The sequence below is a fragment of the Myotis lucifugus genome, unplaced genomic scaffold (assembly GCF_000147115.1).
Source record: "Myotis lucifugus unplaced genomic scaffold, Myoluc2.0 scaffold_631, whole genome shotgun sequence".
NCBI lineage: Eukaryota > Metazoa > Chordata > Mammalia > Chiroptera > Vespertilionidae > Myotis > Myotis lucifugus.
In genome coordinates, this window is record NW_005871679.1 from 198169 (window position 1) to 224696 (window position 26528).

Genomic DNA, 26528 nt, shown 5'->3' on the forward strand with positions numbered 1-26528 from the left:
TTTCACTCTTTCCATTTTGGGTAATACCATTTGTTGGATGAATTGTATAATTTTCATTATTGGTATTTGAAAGACATAGAGAAAGATGATAAATTAGCTTAAGGAAGATAAGAGGAAGCACCTGACTCATCAGCTCAGTGTCTCTGTAAACAGGAGCCTTCCTCCCATGTGACCCGGTGACATCACATCTCCTCTCTGCTCTGTCCTGAGAAACTTGCATGTTGAGTGGTGAAGTTCGAGTTGGGCGTAACTACCTATGTGAATGTAGTTTTCTTTCTTATCCTGAATAACTTTCTTAACATTTCTACATTTGGATAAGAAAGCATGCCTTGGAGAAATGGAGAGCAGAGTGTGACTCCGGGCAGGACTGAGGCCCGCCCCATCGGCATCCTCTCCCAGGCACATCTACCTGCTCCCCAAGTTCCCACACGAAGAGCACGGGCATGTGGGGCACATGGCTTGCGTGTCAGTAAATCATGCTGCTCTCATTATGGCACTGACTTCATGGCATTCCAGTGACTTAAGAACCCAAACTGAATATTACACCTTAGAGCTCCCCAAAGGAAAGCCACACACCACCTTTGTTTGAAAAGAAACAGAATTTATTAAGAAATTATGTGCTGAACTCTCCCAGGCTGTGAGGTTGGGCTCTTCCATTTCCACAGCGCAAGGCAGCAGCTCGCTCCGGAGAACACTGGCGATGCTCGGGGAGGGGGCTCCTGGTCGCAGGAGATGGACGATGCTGGCACTCAGGTACACGCGTGGGTCCAAGATGAGACCATCCCTCCTCATTCTCACCTGCACTCACACTGACACCTGCCCTGGGCTCTCCCGCCCCTGACCGTGGGTTGGGTGAGAGCAGGGTCATCCCATCCAGGAGAGCAGGGGGATGCTGAACTCAACCACAGGTCACGCCGACACCTTTAGCTCTTGACTCACATCTGAAATAGTTGCATTCCTTATGAGTAAAAATGGTGCGCATATAGGGCAGAAATATAACCTTTTCAAGTATTTTATCCTTATGATCTGAAGTACTTTAAACTATAAATTAAAAATAAATTACAAAAACTAGCATATGATGTATCTTTTCTTACATAACATTGTTGGGAATAAGCTTTAAACATAGAATTGCAATATCACCCGACTTTATATATGATCAATGGTGAAACATGCTAATCATAAAAATAGCTTTTACAAATATACATTTGTATATAGTGTCTCCCTTACCATTCATAATATCCTTCACATTTTAAGATTTTTAAGACAAACAACAACAACAACAACCCAAACATAATTAGCAAAGGGAAACACACATTTACAATCTAAACCATAAAAATCTGACAATTATACAGCTCAGAACATAGAAGAAATGGAATTTCTAAGACTGAACAATACTGTCCATTTTATTTATTTGGGTTTTTATGTAAATTGAACCAAAGATGTTGCTCTCCAGTAAGGAATCTCCTCTGACATCTCTAGGGTTGTCAGAACGCCTCTTTTCTGCTTCGTGGCTTCATTCATTCATTCAGATCACTTTATCTGTAGAAACTGAGACAAGAAAAAGAGCATTTTAAAATACAGCGATTGTGTCCCGTTGCTGGTAGCTCGCACATGTGTGAGTTAGATGCTAAGGCTCCAAGAGGGGAGGCTAAAAGAGCACTCGGTCTTTAGGGACGCTAGGTCTCCAGGTGCTCTGTGAAGGCAACCCTGAGGCCGTTCGCATTTAGAGCGCGCTATGCTTTTTTAAAGTCCAGCGAATTTCATGCCTGAGATGGCAATTACTTTCCAGCATGAGCTCTTGTCTAGGGAAGCAATGGGGATGCTCAGGACCTCTGTTGTCCGACAGGACGGGCCTCAGGCACTTTCCCTGAGAGAGGCTGTGAGCAGCGTTCCCAGATCTGTGTCCGGGGTGAAAAGCCAGCTCGGGCCCTGATCTGAGTCACAGTCCTGGTGGTATATGGCCATTTAACTATGTTGACTCTTTCAATCCATAAACACAGACTATCTTTCCATTTCTTTGTGTCTTCTTCCATTTCTTTAAATAATGTTGTGTAGTTTTCAATGTACAGGGCCTTCGCATCCTTTGTTAAGCTTATTCCTAGGTATTTTATTCTTTTTGTAGGAATTGCAAAAGGAATTGTTCTCTTCATTTCTATTTCTGAAATTTCATTGTTAGTATATAGAAACACAATGGCTTTTTGTACATTGATTTTGTATCCTAAAACTTTACTTGTATTTGTTTATTGTTTCTACTATTTTTTTTTGGTGGAGTCTTTAGGTTTTCTATATAAAGAATCATTTTGTCTGCAAAAAGGGACAATTTTACTTTTTCCCCAATGTGTATGCCTTTTATTTCTTTCTCTTGCCTGATTGCTCTGGCTAGAACTTCCAGAACTACATATATTGAATAAAAGTGATGAGAATGGGCATCCTTGTATTGCTGCTGATCTTAGAGGAAAAGCTCTCAGTTTTTCACCATTGATATGATATTGGCTGAGGGTTTGTGATATATGGCCTTTATTATGTTGTGGTACTTTCCTCCTATACCATTTCATTGAATGTTAAAAACACAAAGCGGGAGGTATCAGATTCCCTGGTTACAAAGTGACCATCACCAAAACAGCATGATATTGACATAAAAAAGACACACAGACCAATGGAATAGCACTGAGAGCCCAGAAGTAAACACACATGTAAATGGGCAAATAATTTTTGACAAAGAAGCAAAAAACATACAATGGAGAAAAGAAAACCTCTTTAATAAATGGTGCAGGGAAAATTGGAAAGCCACATGCAAAACAAGGAAATTAGATTGTGATTCGTCACCTTTTAAAAAAATTAACTCAAAATGGATCAAAGACCTAGATATAAGACCTAGAACAAAACCTGCCATAACCAACTGCCCGGCCAAGGCTCTACTTTTAGACTCAAAGAATCACATCAGCAAAGCTGTAATGGAATCAAAGCCTCCATGCCTAGGGACTCGCTGGGATGGTGACAAATGAAGGCTACCACTTCACTGTGTAGTTCCTGGTGGCTTAAGAGTCTTCATTCCTGAGTTGATGGCCATTAGAGTACGGGGGGCAGGGGACAGAAAACTAGGAGGAAACAAAAGTGTAATAACCTGCCAGATGCTTGGAAAGACCACCAGGTCATCTTCTGAGAATTTAACTCTAAAATGAAGACTTAAATGATTAGGGCAGAGATGAACCACGGCACTAAGAAAGGCCGAAGATTTCTGGGTCTTTGAGATCTGACTAGAACATAATGGAAATTTATTAAATCAGCCAATGGGAAAAAAGTGTCCATCTGAAAGAAACACGTTTGGCACTCCAAGGGCAGGAAAACGAGTCTCTGGAGGGCAACTCAGTGAACAGGTGACCTAGGACTGTGGAGAGACCTTGTCTAACCTCCCAACCAAAAAGCAGCACCATTGCCCTGGTTGGGTAGTTCTCCCTGATATGTCAAGGTTGTGGGCTCAATCTCCAGTTGGGGCACATACAAGAATCAACCAATGAGTATACAGCTAAGTGGAACAAAAAATTAATGCCTCTCTCTCTCTCTTCCCCATCCTTTCCTTCTCTCTCTGAAATCAATAAAAAAAAGAAGAAGAAGAAGAAGAAGAAGCATCTTCCTCCATGACCAGCTAACAGCTGTGCAGGTCTGGCTTCATTCTCTCAAGGAACACAGAACTCAACCTCACAAGGCTCCATCCTATATAATAAAAGGGTAATATGCAAATTGATGCTAACAGCAGAACGACTGGGAATGACTGGTCACTATGACACACACCGACCACCAGGGGGCAAACGCTTAATGTGGGATATGCCCCCTGATGGTCAGTGCACTCCCACAGCGGGAGTTCTGCTCAGTCACAAGCCAGGCTGCCAGCTGCCAGCACAGTGGTGGTGGCGGGAGACTCTCCCGCCTCCTCAGCAGCGCTAAGGATGTCCGACTGCAGCTTAGGCCTGATCCCTGCTGACAAGTGGACATCCCCTGAGGGCTCCTGGGCTGCCAGAGGGATGTCTGACTGCCAGGTTAGGCCCATTACCCTGGGGAGTGGGCCTAAGCCAACAGGTGGACATCCCCAGAGGGGTCCCAGACTGCAAGAGGGCACAGGCCAGGCTGAGCCCCCCCCCCCCCCCCACAGTGCACAAATTTTTGTGCACTGGGCCTCTAGTTTGTATATGGTTGGAAAAGAATCTGCTACCTCTAGTCAAACACTGCTAAATGGCTAAAGTAAATAAATTTAGCCAAAACCTAGAGAGTGAGGCAACAAGCCAGGCAGCCTGGCAGAATTGGGGAGGAATGGAAGTGTCGGGAGCGTCTTGTCTGTGGGACATGGATTCAGGTCAGAGCTCCTAAGGTGGGGAGAGAGAGAAAGGCAGACCTCAAGTCCAGGGGAGGTAGACTGCTGTTAGAACACTGAAGCAGGACTCTGAAGGATAAGACTTCCTTGTGTTGATTTATTTGTATTTTTTTTGGGCTCCAATGTTCCCAGGAATAAAGCAGGACCTGGTTATTAGAACAAACCTACAGTTATTGTAGTAAGCTCACGGCAAGAGAAACAGCAAGAATGTCTTAGAGACCGAGGCATCTGGATTGCTGAACTGAGGCTCCTGAACATGCCTGTAACTTGGGAGTAGGTTTGGGTTATAGAATCTGGGCTAAGACTGTGAGCATGGACCACAGTCCTTACAGTAATGCATTCATTGGCATAGTGTGTGGAAATTTAGAAAACACTTGACATGTATATGCTCATTGTTCTTCATTATAAACACATGAAGCAGGTGGTTGGGCAAGAGTCATCCTCATATTATTCATCAATTCTTGGATCAGAGAGTGTCATGACTGAACCCAACCCCAGCTGCTCTATGTAAGACCCATGCTTTCCCTACTGTTCCTCTCTGCCCAGTTTGGGAAAGAGGACAGTAGGGAGGCAGGCTGGGCCTAGCAGTAACTAGCACAGGTGAGCTCACCTGGGATGTGCAGGTACACAGGTGCACGGTGATGCACAGGAGGAAAGGCGTAGAGTTACTGAGAATGTGTGACGACTTGCACAGGACCCACCAACTGCCTTCCCTGGATTTGAAACAGAGCTGCCTGGATTTTGTAAAGTTCTATCTTGAGCTAATTCAAACCATGTTAATTAAAAACTTCTTGAAAACGTCCATCAAAAAGGACTTTTTATGTTGTAAAAATGCATTTGATTAAGAAACAAAATTAACTTTAGAGCAAAATTATCTAAAGTGGGTTATATAATTTTATTTAAAACTAGAGGCCTGGTGCACAAAATTCTTGCACTGGGGCGGGGGGCTCCCTCAGCCCGGCCTACACCCTCTCACAGTCTGGGACCCCTTGGGGGATGTCCGCCTGGTGGCTTAGGCCTGATTCCCTGCAAAGTTGCTGTTGCTTAGCAGCTCCTGTGTTGAGTGTCTTCCCCCTGGTGGTCATTGTGCATCATAGCTAATGGCCAGTCGGCCATGGGCCGGTCGGCTGGTCTCTTAGGTTTTTTTATATATAGGTAGCCAAGATTTGGAAGCAGCCCAGGTGCCCATCAGTAGATGAGTGGATAATAAAGTGGTGGTACATTTACACAATGGAATATTTCTAGGCTGTGAAAAAGGAGGAAATCTTACCCTTTGCAACAGCATAAATGGACCTGGAGAGCATTATGCTAAGAAAAATAAGTCAGGCAGAGGACAAGTACCATATGATTTCACTTTTAGATGAAATCTAAAGAACAAAATAAATGAACAAACAAAACAGAAACAGAGAGGCATGGGTACATGGAACAGATGACAGCTGTTAGAGGGGAGGGCTTTGGGGGGCTGTGTGAAAAAGGTGAAGGGCTTCAGCAAATAACAAACACAGACACAGACAGCAGTATGGTGACGGCCAGAGGGAAGGGGTGAGGGAGGCGGAGGAATGCAAAGGGGCATCAGTGGTGGTGGAAGGAGACTTGGCTTTGGGTGCTGAGCCCGATGCATCATGCAGGTGATTGGTTCATGAGTTGTACACTTGAAACCTGTATGGTTTTATTGACCAATGTCACCCCAAGAAATTCAATTAAGAAAAGAAATGTTTTGGATATCAGCTCACTGACCTATGTTTTCCTTTGTCTATGATAAGAGAAAATAGAAATGGTATCAGTTTCAGGATTACCCTTGAATGGGTCACCATAAATAGGAGCATTTTAATTCAATGCATTGTGAGATAATTTAACATACGCTGAGTTTTCTCCTGGATTTCTATGACAAATCTTTCCCCAAATCAGAAGACAATGTTGTATTTGAAGAGCTGTTTCCTTTATACAGACTCCTCTAGTAAGTCACACATTATGGCCTGAACAAAACACTCTGAAACGCGTGTCTGCCTGGTTTTGGCCGTTTTAGCCACGTCTGGTGGGGCTTGTAGAAACCCTGTGCGGTGCCGCCGGGCACAAAACCGAGCTACATCTCACATGGGCACCGTCCTTCTGAAATTACATTTTTTCTATAGCCTTTCACACCCTCATTGTCATGGCGAGAGCCTCAGGCCCCAGAAGAGCGCCCCTTGCGGGGCCTTGATGAAGTGCTGACATGAATCCTGTCCAGAGCCCACTCTGCAGCCCTGACTCAAAGACCAGGTTAGAAAGAAATACTTGACTTGGAGTAAGACATCACAGAGTAGATGCGGGTCTGCAGGAAGGCGGCTGCCTCTGAGATCCTGGGTCCTGGTGGGAACCAGAGGTTCTGGGAAGGCCGCCTGGGGACGCATGTGCATCAGGGGTTGGGGACCGCGTGGGGTGTGGGTGAGAGGCCTGGAGGACACTTTGTTGGAGATTCTATTTTGCTGCTAATGATATAGACAAGTGGAAGAGCGCAGGGAATTAGCATCGGGGCACAAAGACAAACTGCAAGTATTTGCTTATAGCTATGCACAGAGCCTTAATAAAATTATTTTAGAGAGAGAGGAGGAAGAGAAGAAGAGAGAGGGAAACATCCCTTTAAGAGTGGAACACTGATCGGCTGCCTCTAGTACGCCCCCCCCGCCCCCCCCCCGCCACTGGGGATTAAGCCTGCAACCCAGGAATCCAATCTGAAACCTTTCAGTGCACACTGGCCAGGGGTCAGGTATTGTCTTTTTTAAAAAGGGGTGTGTGTGTGTGTGTGTGTGTGTGTGTGTGTGTGTGTGTGTGAGAGAGAGAGAGAGAGAGAGAGAGAGAGGCAGAAACAGTGTTTTTTGTGTGTGCTTTGATTTTGTTATATGAAACTACCAAGCTAAATTTTTAAAAAAGTTTTTCTTTTCATTATATTTACTTTAACTATACCTCATATTTATGTAAAGGAATACTTGGTTTTTTCATTTACTGGGACAAACTACAGTTTAGTTCTAAAGATACATTTAAGTAAAAAAAAAATCAATTTAATTTAAAAATGTAAGTTAAGAAAGAACCAAGATGGTGGCATAGGTGAACACCTGTACTTGCTGCCTCTCACCACCACATCAAAACAACTAAAAGACAGAACAGATATCATCCAGAACCATGGGAAGTCTGGCTGAGTGGAAGTTCTGGAACTGGAAGGAAAGAAAAAATCACATTGAGACTGGTAGGAGGTGCGAAGGTGCGGAGGCAAGTGCAAAATGGGTTGACAACTGGGTGCACTGTTGTTGTTTTTTTCAATTGGGAGGGAGATACAAGCTCCTGATTGCTCTGAACTCCAGTTCCGGGTGAGATTCTGGGGACCCAGACTCGTACAGGGAGAAACTGGACTGTCTGGCATCGGGACAGGAATACGAGGGCGGCTTTATCTCAGAGGTGCTCGCAGCGGTCATTGTTCCTGCATGGGGGTGCAGGACGTGGAGACGCAGAGATGTGGTAACCTACCCGGTGCGGGGCTGACTGGCAGCCATTGCTGTTTGCTCCACCCTGGTGATTCCCTGAGACCCCACCCCACCCAATTTACAACCTCACCCAAGCTGTGCACAGCGGCTTTTGCATGTGAATGGTCTGTCCTTTCACAGCCTCACCTAACAAACTATAGCTGGGTCAGAGAGCTCCAAAGCTTCTAAAAGAAGGCCCAAGGTTCAGCAGCAGCAGCCTGCATTGCCTCACAGCTGGGCCTCACCTGGGAACTTCCAAAACCCAAACAAAGAGGAGGAATCTGCAGATCTCTCTCCTGCTGGGTGGCCTCACACAGTGGCTGACTTTGCACCTCCTTGGAGATCCAAGAGCCAGTGTACCCAGTGGTCAGAGTGAGACCATACCAGATTACAACTCTTCACATCCATAAGTGACACACTCAAGGGGCAGACTCAGTGAGCACCAAAGCCCCACTGAAGCAAGTCCTGCCACATAAGGGTGTCTCCAGCACAGCAGCTCTCCCATTGTAGACACAGCTGGTCCTCACAGCCAATTTTCCCGGAGGTTAATTTCTCAGTGATACTAACAGCAATCAAGGCTTAACTACAACAAGACTGTGCACACAGTCCACAAAGGGGTGCACCATGAGTGTCAGGTAATTAGGGAGGCTGAGCCACTGGGCCTTATAGGACACCTAGCACACAAAGCCATTCTATTAACACAGGGAAGCAGTCAAAATGTGGAGACAAAGAAACATGTCACAAATGAAAGAAATGGAGGAAAGCAAACTACTAGATATAGAGTTCAAAACTACTGTTATAAGGCTACTCAAGAATCTTCTAGAAACCTCTGAGAAATTTAATGAGACCCTCAAGGATATGAAAAAGGACCAGTCAGAAATTAAGCATACACTGACTGAAATAAAAAAATAATAATATACAGAGATCCAACAGCAGACTAGAGGATCCCAAAAATCAAGTCAAAGATTTGAAATATGAAGAAGCAAAAAACACCCAACCCAAAAAGCAAGAAGAAAAAAGAATCCAACAATATGAAGATAGTGTAAGGAGCCTCTGGGACAACTTCAAGCGCACCAACATCCGAATTACAGGGGTGCCAGAAGAAGAGAGAGAGCAAGATATTGAAAACCTATTTGAAGAAATAATGACAGAAAACTTCCCCTACCTGGTGAAAGAAATAGACTTATGAGTCCAGGAAGCGCAGAGAACCCCAAACAAGAGTAATCTAAAGAGGACCACACCAAGACTCATAATAATTAAAATGCCAAGAGCAAAAGACAAAGAGAGAATCTTAAAAGCAGCAAGAGAAAAACAGTTACCTACAAGGGAATACCCATATGACTGTCAGCTAATTTCTCAACAGAAACTATGCAGGCCAGAAGGGAGTGGAAAGAAATATTCAAAGTGATGAATAGCAAGAACCTACAACCAAGATTACTCTACCCAGCAAAGCTATCATTTAGAATTGAAGATCAGATAAGCAAAAGCTAAAGGAGTTCATCACCACCAAACCAGTATTATATGAAATGCTGAAAGGTATTCTTTAAGAAGAGGAAGAAGAAGAAAAAGGTAAAGATAAAAATTATGAACAACAAAGTGAAACAGATACATATCTATCAAAAAGTGAACCTAAAAATCAAGTGAATAAAAAATCTGATAAACAGAATAAACTGGTGAATATAATAGAATCAGGGGCATAGAAAGGGAGTGGATTCACAATTCTCGGGGGGAAGGGGATGTGGGAGGTGCGGGAAGAGATTGGACAAAAATCTTCCACCTATGGATGAGGACAGTGTGTGTGGGGGAATAAGGGCATGGGGTGGGGTGGGAACTGGTGGAGGGGAGCTATGGGAGGAAAAACAGGAACAACTGTAATAATCGGAACAATAAAGATTTATTAAAAAATAAATAAACAAAAAATAAATTAAATAAATAAATAAAAATAAAAAGTTATGTTAAAAGTACTACTGAAAAGGTGAGGACTACGCCCTCCATCTTGCCCCAGGGTAAGGGCTACGCCCTCCATCTTACCCTGGATCCTCCATTTTTGGGCAGCCATGTGCTCAGCAAGGCTTCTTCCCCGAAGCCCAAGCCTCTGCTAGCCACACCCAGGACTTCTTTAAACTAACCAATGACAATCACGGGAAGTGCGCACCATAGATATGACCACATCCTGTGTAACAAGACACCGACTTGCGCCTGGCCAATCGGCAGGGCCCACAGTCCTTTCTCCTCCCCTTACTCCAACCCCCTATAAAACCCCTCTTCCCACAGGGCTAGCTCTCTCTCTGCCACTTGCTGCTGCATCAGTAAGGAGGGTAGGGGAGCCAAGCCCGGGCTTGAATAAAGACTCTTATGCTTTTGCATCGGACACGGCTGGCTCCCTGGTGTGGTTTCTTGGGGATCCTGAAATCTGGTCATAACACTACCAGAAATGTGTAGATATGGCAAAAATCACACGGGCACAGTGCACATTATAATAACATTTGAAACATTAACACGTTAAACTTTGTAGGGTCCTGGAATCCCGTCAGCCTGTGGACTCTTGATTTTGCTTGTTAGCAGCAGCATGAGCTGGGGCACACATAACCTTTCTAAGGTCAGTTATTTGTAAAGTACCTGCTCCCAAAGGCATGTAAACAAATAAGTGAAATAATGCATGTTAAAAAATCGGCATTACCCCTGGAAGGTGGTGGGATAAGTCTTGTCTCCACCCCTTTTTAGTCTTCTCTTCAAGTTAAAGTAAAGTCTGCTCTGTGTGTGATATGTGGTCCTACTTTCTCTGCCTTCTGCCTTTTTAAAGACAAGCCCTTTCCGCACGTTTTGGAGACAGGAAGGCCCAAAGTGATTCTACAACTCCTGCAATTCACCCACTTGAAGGGCAGGGAGCGTCTTACTCCGAGCAGACAGGCCCGCTGGCCGCAGGCGGGCTGAGTGGGCTTCTGGAAAGGTTAGGGTCCTTGGGCAAGTGTCATCCTGAATGGGCAGAGGAAAACGCCAGGCATGCGAAGGCGACCCACTAGGGTATCTAGCCCCGGGTGACGAGAATCCTTACCAGCTTTCCAGAGGCTGCCCGGGACCCAGGTTCTCCCAGCGCAGAGCCCCGGGAAGCCTGGGAGCTGCCCAGTGGGTCTGGCTCAGTGGACAGAGCTTCAGCCCAGAGACTGAAGGCTCCAGGGTTGATTCCAGTCAAGGGCACATGCCCGGGTTGTGGGCTCCCGCAGGAGGTGATTCTCTCATCATTGATGTTTCTATCTCTCCCTCCCTCTGCCTTTCTCTCTGAAATCAATTTAAAAAAACATATTAAAAGAAAGAAAGAAAGAAAAGCCTGGGAGCTAGTGGTTCCCCCACAGGCAGAGCCTCTGGAAAGATGCCAAGGTTCCTGAGGGCAGGTCTGAGGCCGTGCTGGGGCCCGGTCTGCAGGCCTGAGGGGAGCGCAGGGAGGGAGCGAAGGGAGGGAGCGCAGGCTCAGGCCCTGGCTGCTTGGAAGGCCAAGGTGCCCAGAGCAGGAGGGCGCATTCAGAAGCCTCTTTGCAGCTGAAACGCTGTCCGGACCAAAACGTTGTGCCATCCCACGCAAATGGTTTTTGTTTACTTGCTTGTTTGTTTTTAAGGAATTAACTTCCAGAATATGGGGCAAGAATGGTAAAAAGGCAGCACCATTTAGACTGATTCTCCTTCCCACTGTGCTCCTGTGAAGCTATGGATAAAACGGAAACAGAGCAGCCACTTTCCCTTCCTTCCCATTTCTGATTTAATGAAACGTTCCCACCTTTCCCCACCGCTTGTCACCCATGAATAGAGTCCCCGCAGCGTGAGAGATGCCACCTGGCGTCCCAGCGCTGCGCTGCCTCCTGGGACTCGGCTGGGAGGACAGACTTCGTCCACGGGTACTTACCAAGTCAAGATAGCCTTATATCTCTCCTTTTAATGCTGACGAGTTTTTTTAAAAATATATTTTATTGATTTTTTACAGAGAGGAAGGGAGAGAGATAGAGTTAGAAACATCGATGAGAGAGAAACATTGATCAGCTGCCTCCTGCACACCTCCTCCTGGGGATGTGCCCGCAACCAAGGTACAGGCCCTTAACTGGAATCGAACTTGGGACCCTTCAGTCCGCAGGCTGATGATCTATCCACTGAGCCAAACTGGTTATGGCAATGCTGAAGAGTTTTTAAAGTTCATCATGTTCAATATTTTTAAAAGTAGCAAGAAAAATAATCAGTAAAGTCCTACACATATACCACAGTTGGTAAAGGATCAACTATGTTTGAAGCATTTAAAAAATCCGAAACTTGAAAAAAAAATTGCTAGTAGGTTGGCAGATAAAATGCTTAGGTGTTAGGTTCAATGACTTCTGGAAAAGGCAATCCGAGGCCAGTGTCTGTGGTTAAGTAACCCTTCCCTGGAAACGTTAGTCCACCCAGGAGATCCAACGTCAGAAGTCGACCTGTGTGATTGTAACATGCTTTAACACTTTAGAGAACTGGATTGCCTGATACATTGAAGGAACAGCTTCCATAGTTTTATGGAATATTGCTGTGCCCAACACTTTAGATTCAGATTAAGAAAACATAACTGAATGTTCCAGTCTTTTTATGAATTCACTATTATAGGAAAGAGGAAGCATGACTAACATGCAGATCTAGAAGAATAAAATGATGATAATTTAGGTTGGCTGGTGTGGCTCAGTTGGTTAGGTGTCATCCCGGCACCAAGAGGTCGCCGGTTCGATTCCTGGTCAGGGTACATGCCCGAGTGAAGGCTCAATCCTCAGTAAGGTGTGTGCAGGAGCCAGCCAATTGGTATTTCTCTCTCATCAATGTTTCTATCCCTCTCTCCCTCTCCCTTCCATTCTCTCTAAAAACGATTAATAAAAACATTTTTAAATGACGATAATTTAAAAATAAATTTAGTATTCATATAATGCTTGTGCCAGAAATTTCAAGGAAAATATCACGGTTGTGTTAGGGACCCAATCCGACTTAATAGGATGAAGGAGATGACATCTATGAGCTTTCTTTGTACACAAAGTCAGGCAGAAAAGGCCGAAGACAGGATTTCCACCCAGTTAACCTGATGTGGGACCACGCTCACCTGGCCTCTGTGTTTGGAGTTCTCACTGACACACGCTGTCCATTTAAAACCAGTGAACAGTGGGAAGCACCAGAGAATTTAATGGAATAGGCACAGAACCAGCCCCTGTGCACAAACACAGCACTGGGCCAGCACGGGAATGTAGACAAAGTGTGGCTAAAAGTTTATGATTCCAATGATATCTCCATGGTTACAGTGCCATTTTAAAGAATGCCCTTTTGCCCAATGCAATTTGTAGAGTCTTTACGTTTCCCCATAAACCAGAGGTAATTCTAGTTAAAATGATCCTTTTAAAGTCAAATGAAGCACATCTACACCTACTAGAAAATTGGTGAATTACTGCTCACAAATGGCTGAGGGAAAAATGGAAACATTTACAAGAATATGTGATGAGTTTTGCTAAGCATCCCCATCAGCACATGTGTTCACATATTTCAGAATTATTTTCTTGTGGAAATAAAATTCTTTCCTTTAATTCTCTGGTAATTTACATTATTTGCTCAAACCATTTTTACTTCTTAAAAGCATCATGTAAATGCTAGCATTTTTTTTAACATCACATAGTGTTGTGTGAGATAACTTTGCTAATAGAATATGCTGGAATTTTAAGAGAACGAACTTCATGAGGGACATATATAAATGGTGTAACTGAATCATTTAAATTTTTTTCTTTCAAAGTTATTAAAATTTCATTTAACTGGCATTTCCACTAAATTCTGTTACTCCAGGGGAGAGATTAAGTTTGCCAATCACATAAAGTCATGAACATGATCCTACTTATTCTCGTGTAATAACCTGCAAAGACGTCCTGCAGCAGGTGTGGGGGTGAGCCCCAGACTTGGGATTTGCTTGAGGTCCTCCAGCTGTTAAAAGGCTCCTCCATCTGAATAAAAAACCCATACACCTTTCTTCGAAGTGAATTGCTCAATGCACAGCTGTGCTTTTAAGGATGAATGAGACAGCTTTTCTCCAAGTCAAAAGGCCGAGAGACCACTGCCCCTGCCCCTTTCCTCGGAGGGTCCCTGGGGGTGGAGGGCATCTGAGTCCTTCATTGACTTTTGATTCTCCAATATTTATAGTGTATGGAGAGATAGCGCCAAGATTATGGGCCAAATGACCTCTCTGATAGGGGACAATGCTGAATTTTGCCTGCCCTGTGGTCCTGAAAACAGTGAAGGCTAAGACCCACCCACACCCCATTCCACCCTTTTTATTTGGGGAAATGGTTTACTGCAAAGAACTACCCTTCCCCATATGGCTCAGATAAGACTCACATGGCTGGACACAGACCTCAAAATTCTCATTCTTGGTCACATAAATGATTAGCTGACCTGTTTGATCCCTGCTGATCACTGAGAATAAAATGCTTGTTAACCAAACTTGGGTAAGCTTCTCCCCACTCAGGACTCCAGCCCTTGGCCCACCAACAACCTGAGCCCCCCATGCAGCCCCCAGAAGGGCCCCTCCTGGAATACAGGCTGGCCCTAGGGTCAGGCATGACATGGTCTACTACCCAATAGTGCACCCACTCATCCCACTTCCTCACTTCTGGTCATTCCAGCTTTGGTTACAAGGAAAATCCCTTTACAAGGAAAACCCCTTTAGCCTACCTCTTGAGACACTTACAGATCCCGTGGTCATGGCTCTTTGTTGTAAGAGTCCCATCCTCCCTTGCAAGGATCCTTTGAATAAAGCGTCTCCTAAGTCCATATTTGTTCTTAATTTGACATATGGAACAGCATAGCTCTGAGATGGCTCAGGAGCTGTACAGAAGATTGTGAGGGTCAGCTTTCTGTCTTGGGGGATAACTATTCTGCTTTGCTGTATAAAATGGGTGAAATTCTGTCCTACTGACCAATATGGCCTTAAGTTCTCCACAGTGTGACTAAAACTTAGACAAGTGTCTTCCTGACTGTGGGCAAAGACATGGAAACAACCAAAGTATCGTTCAGTAAATGATTGGATAAAGAAGATGTGGTACATAGACAGGGTGGGCAAAAGCAGGTTTACATTTGTGAGTACAGGAAACACAAAGTTTATTCTTTATTATTCTTTATTAATTATTGTATTATTTTTTATACATACAATTGTAAACTGACTTCTGCCCTACCATGTATACCATGGAATACTACTAAGATATAAAAAATAAAAAATGAAATATTGCCATGTGTGATGGCATGGATGGACCTTGAGAATATCTTGCTAAGTGAAATAAGTCATAGACATAGACAACTGCATGGTGGCTACCAGAGGGAAGGAGGTAGGAGGTAGTAAAGGGTAAAGGGGGTCAAACTTATGGCAACAGAAGAACATTTGACTTTGGGTGGTGGGCATACAAATGATGTGTCATAGAATTGTACACTAGAAACCTATATAATCTTGTTAACCAACTAGAGGCCTGGTGCACAGATTCGTGCACTGGCGAGGGGCGTGGCCTACGGGGATCGGCCTGCTGTTGGAGCGCCGCTCATCCTGGTCAGCTGAGTGGTGCTCCCACTGTGGGAGCACACTGACCACCAGGGGGAAGCTTCTGCATTGAACATCTGCGCCCTGGCGGTCAGTGTGTGTCACAGCAACTGGTCAACTGGTTGTTCTGTTTATTCCGCCATTCAGTTGCTGGGCTTTTATACATAGAGATGTCACCCCAATGAACTTAATTAAAAAGGAAGATAGTGCTCCCTATCTCCTACTCTTTGGGAGAGTGGAAGCCAGTTTAGATAAGTGACAATTAGCAAACATAGACAGCCTAATCTCAGTGACCTGCCTCCCCTCCAACTTCTTCCAGTCCTTTTCCACCAGCTCACTGCTTAAAAACTTGGCTGTCTTTTGTTTCAATGGAGTTGAGTTCAACATTGTTCCTCCATTGCAAGTCTTGTTCCCTACTGCCAATCTTGACTAGTCTTCCTGCCTGTTTAACTCCACCCAGTCCAATTTCTCTTTGACATTAACATTGTAGTCACTTTGGTGCTACCTTACATGCTTGTATATCTGTGAATGTTTACTCAAAAAATTGTAATTCTATTCTATGTTTGTAGAAAAGTGTCTTTTTGTTGGCCAAATTGCTTTATTTTCTCCAAAAGTTTTCATAACTAGTCTTTTGAAATCTGACAGTATTAATACTTCAGATTGCTCTATTTTCTTCTAGCATTTCTAGAAAAGTAGCTCTTTTTACTTTTTTCTTCTTTTTGTATATTTAAGGCTTATGTTTGGACTGTCTCTCATTTGCAAAGGACTTCAGGACCTTTCTATTATCTTCCTCTTTTGTTTCTCCCTTGTAGAAACTTTGGTATGGTGAAAATATTTTGTTTGGATTTATACTCTAAAGTTTTTACCTACCTGTTAACATTATTAGAGGCAGTTTGGAAATTGCACATCAACCACAATACTTTTAACATTTCAAAAGCCCTGAGTTCGAGCCCATTTCTCAAGGACCACATTGCCCTCCCAGCTGCGGGAAGCCACCACTTGCCAATACTGTGATGAGAGTGCACCAAGGAATGCTGAAGGCCGATGGACCTTGGGCATTAGCAGGGCTGCTGCTAAGCATTGATTGTTCGTGTTCAGATAGTGGTGGCTCAAGGCAATTCCATAACCTGATAATCCTTTTACTGTTTATCAGACTTTACCTTTGATATGCCTGTATGCATTGCTAGAGGGCAAGATGTGTATCTAAAACTTAATAAGAAGCAGACAGGACACAGTCTCGGGTGTGTCTCTTCAAGAAAGAGGCTCCACCTGGCCTCAATGCCTTCTAAATTCATATTTCTTGTATAGCATTTTCATTTGTGCATCAGCCCCTCCTTCAGATCCTGACCTGACGCAAAGGTTGCAGCACCAGCTGCAGCTGGGATCACATCTCTGCCTTCCTTGTTCAGGATCACTCTGTTCTGAGTTTTCTTACATTTATTTTCTTATGAAAATACATTTATTTTCTTGTGATTTTCAGCTTTCTGTGTACTGTTTGGGCTTAAAAATTACAGCTCAGAATGGGATAGAGGCTTATTTTCTGGTTTGTTTTATAACTTGGTGTTCTAGCTTTCCTAACTAAATTCAGGTTGCTTCCAATTTGCATTTTTATCACTTCTGGGAGGTAACAATGTGGAACCATGGAGCAGCCACTGGACAGAGTCAGTACTGCTGTGTGGCCTTTGATGTGCTGGTTTAAGCCTCTTAAGTTCCTCCTCAGTGCCCCCAGGATGCAGGCTGCTGCCCCAGTGACCTGGCAAAGAAGTTATAATGAAAGGTCTTTCCTCTCTGCTGTGTAATAATCCTCTAAGTCACAGAAGGCATGCACACAAAAGCAATATTCAGAACAGATCTGATTACCATACACAATAAAATGTGCTTAAAAATGAAGATGGGGCTCATAGTTTGAGTTAAGCGGAAGACATTTTTCTCTCTTTAACAGATATTCATTAACATGTGTAAGTACCACATTAAGGAAAAATACCAACTAAAATAAGCCCCGAGGAATTAAAAAATCAGTGAGCCAGGAAAGAGTGATGTCACTAATTACAATAGAGCAAGTTAAGCATGATGAAATGTATTCAGAGAGTGCTCTAAAGAGAGACGCAGATCCAAAGTGTCCACGGCAGGCCTGAGCCTTGTCCAAAGATGAATTCATGACAGTGACACGGTATCGAGGACACGGATGTGTCGACCGATCAGACAAAATGATGAGTGAAGAAGGTATTCAAGATAGAAGGGAGAGCATGTACATACAGTGTAATATAGTCTATCAAGGACCACCAGCAATCAGCATCTCTCCGTCCCCACAGGCCTGACCGTATGCTGGGCACTGTGCTCTGCATGAGGGATCCTAAACCAAGAGGCCTTCGGCCTGCAAGGCTCTTAGTCTGGCTGAAGAGAGAAGCCTTGCTTTCAAGTGCACAATTCTACGATACATCGTCTGTAGGTGACCTTGTGCTCACCACCCAAAGTCAGTGCCTTCCTTTTATATTTGACCCCTTTGCCCTCTTCACTCTCCCCTCTCCTCTCCTCCCCTCTGGTAACCACCATTCTGTCATGTGTCTATGAGTTTGTTTGTTTGTTGCTTTCTGTTTTATATCCCACTTAGGTATAAAACCATATGGTTCTTGTGAGATAGACATTTTTATAAAGTAGCAGCAAGGAGGTGAGTATGCTGCCAGGGGTTTGTGTGAGTTGTGAGGATACCAAAGAGGTTTCTAGAAGGGTGTGGCATTAGGGCTGAGTGTTGAAATCAAAGCGGATGTTCCTTAGGATGAGAAACGGAATGACACCCCAGAAAGACTAATCCCCGCCCCCAGCCCTCACCTCCAGATGCAATGACACAGAGTGTCCTCTTGCACGAGGCTTCTTGTTTCTCAGATCTGTCCACACTGTCACCTGGCTCAGTAGCAGTTCCCTCTATTGACCAGTAGTGTTCTTTGAAGGACACAGCCCCTCTCTGCAAACCCATTTTCTACTAGTGGGTTGTGTGACGTTTTGGATATTGTGAGTAGAGCTGCTAAGGCATTCTTCTACAAGGACCTTCTAGACACACACTTTCATTTCTGTTGGAGGCTCAGGATTGTAAACGCTGGCTCTTCATGTTTATTAAAAATTGCTGGACAGTTCTAAATGGTTGCACCATTGTATCTGCCCACTAATCGCGTTGGAGAGTTTCAGCATTCCACATCTTTGCCAACACTTTACCCTGTCAGTTTTGGCCATTCTGAGCCATGTACAGTGTTACCTTATTGTGGTTAAATTTGTATTTTCCTGAAGACAAATGATTCTGAGTGGGTTCCCTGTGCTCACTTCTTTTTTGGTGAAGTTTCCACTTGTCCTTCTTCCTCATGGACCATGAGCTCTGTGTCCAGGGCTCTCAACCCTGGCTACACAGGAAAACATCTCTGGACTCTTGGTTAGGCTGCACCCCAAGGACTCTTGATTTTATTGCCACGGCTGGAGACACATATCTTTGGTATTTATGACAAAGTATTTTGGTGATTCTACGTGCATCTAGACTGGATGGTTCTGGCCCTGAAGTCCAGTGGCTCTCAAACTTCTAGAGGCATCAGAATCACCAGGAAACACAGAGTGACCGGACGACTCCTTAACACGCTGATTGCTGAGGTCCACCCTCCGAGTCTCTCATTCAGAGAAACTGGGTTAGAGTCTGAGACTTTGTTTTTGTCTGAGAATTTGCATTTCCAGCAAGCTTCCACTGAGAGGATGCCGCTGGTCCTGGGACCACCCTCTGAGACCTACTGCTGTAGACACACTCACCAGCCAGCTTCTCAGCATACTCGGAGTTCCTTCAAGGCTTCCTTCCCGTGTATCTATTATCTGTTGGCAATGCCATCTAACCCTTTGCTTTCCCGCACATGCTTCTTCATTCTTTCAGAACCAGCTAGAATGTCACGACCTTTGAGAAGTCTGTCCAGCTTCTGTTATTTCACATCCCACTCGTCGTTGTCATGCTTCATGTGGTAATTGCACTTTTCAGTTTTGTTAATATCTGTTTCTGTTTTGTGACTTCAGCATGACTCTCCTACCCAGTAAATGTTCTATAACATCAGAAGCCAGCAGGCTTTGTTCTTAGAATCTTCGGTGACTAAATATGTGGCACATTATTGAGTTTCCACTATTTTATTTAAAAAATTTTTGGTTGTTGTTTTAATGAATGAATGGTTGGATACGAGATATGTAAGGCTTCCAATATGCTCAAATTCTTAAAAACCACAATTGACCGTCTGTTACTGAGTTGGTGGCCAGATCACATGAGCCAAAGAACAAATCTACAGCAAAAACTAAAATAAAAGCCATATATCATCACAGGGTACAGTTCACATTATCTTAAAAAGAAGTTATAAGAAGAAAACTTGAAATGAAATATTTTTGAATTGAGTAAGCCAGCAATCATAAAATGGAAGAAAAATTCAACCAGATGAAAGGGAAGTATAATTATACTTAGAATATTGCATTTGCTTCCTGAAGACTTTCTTATCAAGTAAGAAGTGCGTAGTCTCCAGAGACTTGGAAGGCACAAAGTTCCATGTGAGGATTATGTTGCTGGAAATGTAATGCTTTATTGAGAGCTTCATGTGGAAGCGACGTGATGATCATCCAATTATGATAACGATGGCTGCAAATTCCTTGCTCACGTTGTGTCAGAGTCTTTGTTCCATGAAGTTCATTTAGTCCATCCAAGAGCCCTGTGAGATGGGTATTTCTATTCCAGTTTCACAGATGACAATACAGAGGCTGAAAGAAGTTAAAAAATTAGTTCCAGGCAAGCATTCCTATATGCACGAAGGTTGCCAGAGGTATTACAGGAAGTCCAAGTTGAATTTCAGTTTCTAACAAATGGGACATAGTTGTTTTTGTTAGAAGTATGTCCCGTGTAATATGTGTGACATGATTACATGATTATATTAGAGAACTACTAATTGTTTATCTGAAATGAAGATTTCACAGGGTGTCCTGTAGCTTTATGGGCTAAATCTGAAAATCCTGCTTCTTTTTAACTGCAGAAAAACCTGCCAATTGCATTGCATGTCCAATTTACTTTCATGAAATTCATGGGATTAGAGAGGGAAAGCAGAGGATCAGGGAGAAAATGGAGATCAGGGAGGGAAAGGAGAGGATCAGGGAGAGAGGGGAGAAGATCATGGAGGGAGGGGAGAAGGTCAGGGAGGAGGGGAGAAGATCATGGAGGGAGGGGAGGAGACCAGAGAGGGAGGGGAGGAGATCAGGGAGGGAGGGGAGGAGATCAGGGAGGGAGGGGAGGAGATCAGGGAGGGAGGGGAGGAGATCAGGGAGGGAGCAGGGAAGATCAGTGAGATGAATTTCTATTCTGAGGGAGGTGGGCAGCTGTTAGAGAGTCTTTTTTTAAATATATTTTTTTATTGTTGATAGTATTACAGATATCTCCCATTTTCCCCCTTTCCTCACTCACACAATCTTTTTTTTTTAATTTGATGTAAAGTTTCCTTTTCTTTTTATTTCCTTAATCTTTATTGTTGAGATTATTACAGATGTCCCTCTTTTACCCCCCATAGCTCCCCTCCACCCAGTTCCCACCCCACCCCAGGCTCTTGCCACCCTACTCTCTGTGTCCATAGGCACTGCATACACGCATATAAGATCTTTGTCTAATCTCTTCCTGCACCCCCCACACCCCTTCCCCTCTGAGAATCATCAGTCTGTTCCATTTCCATGCCGCTGATTCTATTCCATTCACCAATTTATTCTGTTCATCAGATTTTTTATTCATTTGATTTTTAGATTCACTTGTTAATAGATATGTATTTGTTGTCACTTTTCTCATAATTTTTTATCTTTTCCTTTTTCTTCTTCTTCCTCTTCTTAAAGAATACCCTTCAGCATTTCATATAATACTGGTTTGGTGGTGACGAACTCCTTTAGCTTTTTCTTATCTGTGAAGCTCTTTATCTGACCTTCAATTCTAAATGATAGCTTTGCTGGGTAGAGTATTCTTGGTTGTAGGTTCTTGATATTCATCACTTTGAATATTTCTTTCCACTCCCTTCTGGCCTGCATAGTTTCTCTTGAGAAATCAGCTGACGGTTGTATAGGTACTCTCTTGTAGGTAACTAACTGTTTTTCTCTTGCTGATTCTCTCTTTGTCTTTTGCTCTTGGCAATTTAATTATGATGTGTCTTGGTGTGGTCCTCTTTAGATTCCTCTTGTTTGGGGTTCTCTGAGCTTCCTGGACTCATAAGTCTATTTCTTTCACCAGGTAGGGGAAGTTTTTTGTCATTATTTCTTCAAATAGGTTTTCAATATCTTGCTATCTCTCTTCTTCTGGCACCCCTGTAATTCGGATGTTGGTGCGCTTGAAGTTGTCCCAGAGGCTCCTTACACTATCTTCATATTTTTGGATTCTTTTTTCTTTTTGCTTTTCGGGTTGGGTGTTTTTTGCTTCTTCATATTTCAAATCTTTGACTTGATTCTTGGGATCCTCTAGTCTGCTGTTGGATCTCTGTATATTATTATTTTTTTATTTCAGTCAGTGTATGCTTAATTTCTGACTGGTCCTTTTTCATATCCTTGAGGGTCTCATTAAATTTCTCAGAGGTTTCTAGAAGATTCTTGAGTAGCCTTATAACAGTAGTTTTGAACTCTATATCTAGTAGTTTGCTTTCCTCCATTTCTTTCATTTGTGACATGTTTCTTTGTCTCCGCATTTTGGCTGCTTTGCTGGGTTTGTTTTTATGTATTGGGTAAATCTGCTATGTTTCATTGAGTTGATAGAGTGGCCTTGTGTAGTAGGTGTCCTATAGGGCCCAGTGGCTCAGCCTCCCCATTCACCTGAGGTAGACACTATTGGTGCACCCCTTTGTGGGCTATGTGCACAGTATTGTTGTAGTTGAGCCTTGATTTCTGGGAGGAATTGACCTCCAGGCCAATTAGCTGTGGGGACCAGCTGCAACTACAGTGGGAGAGCTGCTGTGCAGGAGATACCCTTATGGAGCAGGATTTACTTCAGTGTAGCTTTGGAGCTCACTGAGTCTCCCCCTTGAGTGTGTCACTTATTGATGTGAAGAGTTGTAATCTGGTATGGTCTCACACTGACCACTGGGTACACTGGCTCTTGGGGGGTACAAAGTCAGCCACTTCCTGGGGCCACCCAGCAGGAGCTACAGAGAGATCTGCAGATTCCTCCTTTTTGTATCAGGTTTAGAAGTGCCAAGATGAGGCCCAGCTGTGAAGCAAGGCAGACTGGTACTGGTGCCGGCCTTGGGCTTTTTATTGATAGCTTTGGGGATCCCTGACCAAGCTGCAGCTTATTTGACAGGTTTTAGGCTGAGAAAGGACAGGCCATTCATATGCAAAAGCCGCTGAACACAACTTGGGTGGGGTTGTAAATTGGGTGGGGCAGGGTCTCAGGGAATCTCCAGGGGAGAGCAAACAGAAATGGCTGCCAACAGATGGAAGTACATACCATGTTCATGGATTGGTAGAATCAACATCATTAAAATGTCCATACTACCCAAAGCAATCTATAAATTCAAAGCACTTCCCATTAAAATACCAACGACATATTTCACAGACCTAGAACAAATGCTCCAAAAATTCATCTGGAATAAAAAAAGACCCCGAATAGCTGCAGAAATCCTGCGAAAGAAGAACAAAGTAGGTTGTATCTCAATACCAGATATCAAGCTGTATTACAAAGCCACTGTTCTCAAAACTGCCTGGTACTGGCACAAGAACAGACATATAGATCAATGGAATAGAATAGAGAGCCCAGAAATCGGCCCGAACCAATATGCTCAATTAATATTTGACAAAGGAGGCAAGAACATACAGTGGAGCCAAGATAGTCTCTTTAATAAATGGTGTTGGGAAAATTGGACAGATACATGCAAGAAAATGAAACTAGACCACCAACTTACACCATACACAAAAATAAACTCAAAATGGATAAAAGACTTAAATGTAAGATGGGAAACCATAAAAATACTAGAGGAACCCAAAGGCAACAAAATCTCAGACATATGCCGAAGCAATTTCTTCACTGATACTGCTCCTAGGGCATTGGAAACTAAAGAGAAAATAAACAAGTGGGACTACATCAAAATAAAAAGCTCTGCACAGCAAAAGAAACCATCAACAAAACAACAAGAAAGCCCACTGCATGGGAGAACATATTTGTCAATGTTATCACCGATAAGGGTTTAATCTCCAACATTTATAGGGAACTTATACAACTTAACAAAAGGAAGATAAACAATCCAATCAAAAAAATGGGCAAAGAACCTAAATAGACACTTTTCAAAAGAGGACATTCAGAAAGCCAAGAGACATATGAAAACATGCTCAAAGTCACAAATCATCCGAGAAATGCAAATCAAAACAACAATGAGGTATCATCTCACACCTGTCAGAATGGCTATCATCAACAAATCAACAAACGACAAGTGCTGGAGAGGATGTGGAGAAAAAGGAACACTCATGCACTGCTGGTGGGAATGCAGACTGGTGCAGCCACTATGGAAGACAGTATGGAGTTTCCTCAAAAAGTTAAGAATGGAACTCCCATTTGACCCAGTGATCCCACTTCTAGGAATATGTCCCAAGAAACCAGAAACACCAATCAGAAAGGATATATGCACCCCTATGTTCATAGCAGCACAATTCACCATAGCTAAGATATGAAAACAGCCTAAGTGTCCATCAGCAGATGAATGGATTAGAAAACTGTGGTACATCTACACAATGGAATACTATGCTGCAGTAAAAAAGAAGGAATTCTTACCATTTGCAACAGCATGGATGGAACTGGAGAGCATTATGCTAAGTGAAATAAGCCAGTCAATGAAAGAAAAATACCACATGATATCACTCATTTATGGATAATAAAGACCATTATAAACTGATGAACAAAAATAGATACAGAGGCAGAGCAGCATCGAACAGACTGTCAAACTACAGCGGGAAGGCTGGGGAGGGTTCGGGGGTGAGGGGGTGGGTAAGAGATCAACCAAAGGACTTGTATGCATGCATATAAGCATAACCAATGGACATAAGACACTGGGGGGTAGGGGAGGCCAGGGGAATGTCAAGGGGGGGGGGGAAGGAGACATATGTAATACTCTTTGTAATACTTTAAGCAATAAAAAAAAGAAAAAAAAAGAAATGGCTGCCAGTCAGCCCTACACTCGGGAGGTCTCAGCACAGGAACAATGACCACTGTGAGCACCTCTGTCTGGAAGAAAGCTACCCCCACATTCCTTCCCTGAAGCCAGACAGTCCAGTTTCTACTTGTATGTGTCTGGGTCCCCCAGAGCCTCACCAGGCACTGGAGCTCAGAGCAAGCAGAAACTTGTAAGTTCAGTTTGTAGTGCCAGCCTTTTAAGAGGAGGAACTGGGTCTCCAGCAGCCTCTGTGTCACTGAGCCTCAATTTGCACTGGTTTTTACAGCCCATAGTTCTTACTGCCTGTAGGGACTTCTTTCCCCAGCTCTGGAACCCTGGGCTGGGGGCCTGGTGTGGGGCTGGGACCCTTTGCTCTTCTGGGCGGCCTCCGTAGAGGCGATCTCCCTTCTGATTATAAAAGCGGCATACATGGGTGCCAGACCAGCCCATTCTGTGCCTCCGCACCTCCTACCAGTCTCAATGCGCTTTCTTCTTTACCTCTCTAGTTGCAGAACTTCCATTCAGCCAGCTTTCCCATGGTTCTGGATGATAGTTGTTCTGTATTTTAGTTGTAATTTTGATGTGGTTGTGGGAGGTAGCAAGTACAGGTGTTTACCTATGCCACCATCTTGGTTCCTCTGTTGCAGAGTCTTAAGCAGAATGACCTGCCCAGCTCAGGGCTAACAGGACCACACTGGCTGCTGCTTGGGGACCAGTGTGAAGAGGGACAGGGCAGAAGGGGTGACCTGCACATGCTCAGGCAGAAGCTCCATGGTGGGATGGGTGGGTTCCAGTTTCAGGCGGTGGTGCTCTGGGCTCTGGGAGCTGACTCCAGCTTGGAGCTGGGGACAGGGCTTCATTCTCTGAGCTTTCATTTAAACCCGGGTTTGGTTTCACACTGGGACCTGAGAGAACCCGAGGGATCTGCCCCAGGGGCACCTTGGGGTACAAGTGCCCTTCCACAAAGCACACACACTGAGGGAGCCTGCTCTGCCCAGGCCTTGCTAGACCATCACTCACACAGCGGTCCTGGGTCAGGCAGGGGTTGTCTCCTGTCACCCCAAGTTCTCTCTCCAGCAGCAGCTTCCTCCCAGCATCCTCACCATTTATACTTGGACTTGATTCTAAGTGAGATGATCAAAGGCACTGCAAGGTTTTAAGCCAGGGAGTGGCATGATCGGATGTACAGTTTATATTGATTCCTATTCTTGTGTGGAGAATGGATTGCACGGCTGACATGGAGATGGGACTAGCTTTGGGCTGTGATTTGGAGGTAGAATTAATGGGGAGGGTAGAGGAAATCAGAGGTAATGCTAGTCCTTTGGTTTTAATAATGGGATGATGACATTTTTAAAAAATATATTTTGAGTTTAGACAGGAATGGAGAGGGAGAGAGAGATAGAAACATCAAGGATGAGAGAGAATCATTGATTGATGCCTTCTGCATGCCCCCTACTGGGGATCAAGCCTGCAACCCAGGCATATGCCCTGACCGGGAATTGAACCCAGGACCCTTCAGTCCCCAGGCCGACACTCTATCCACTGAGCCAAACCAGCTAGGGTTACATTTTTTTTTTTTTTACTAGAATGAGGAAGACAGGAAAGGAATAAGTTGGCTGGAAAAACATCAAGACTGCCTGGCGTGTCACATTTCAGCTGTTCATTGGAGACCTATGAGGAAACAGGCATGTGAATACTGGAGTCTAGACTTCCAGGAGGAGATCAGGAATAGACATCTAGATTTGGGAAGCTCTGGCCTATAGATACTATTTAAAGCTCTGGTATTTGAGGTCACCTTGGGAGAGTGTGCCAAACGAGGAGGTGGCCCATGACAAGGTCTGGGCTGCTCCAATGTTTAAAATGGGGTCTGGAGGGAAAGTTACCAGCGGAGGAAACTGAGAATGAGCAACTGGTAACCAACTCTCAGCCCAATG

General features: G+C 44.0%; 1 protein-coding gene across 1 annotated transcript in view; it reads right to left on the minus strand.

The window, feature by feature from the left end:
- Positions 1 to 861: 861 nt before the first annotated feature.
- RALYL (RALY RNA binding protein like) overlaps positions 862 to 26528 on the minus strand; it is a 113876-nt gene continuing 88209 nt past the window's right edge. The window contains exon 7 of the mRNA XM_023746166.1: positions 862 to 1548. Within this exon, the coding sequence (XP_023601934.1) occupies positions 1531 to 1548 (18 nt within the window). The 3' untranslated portion in view covers positions 862 to 1530. The remainder of the gene's footprint in view (positions 1549 to 26528) is intronic.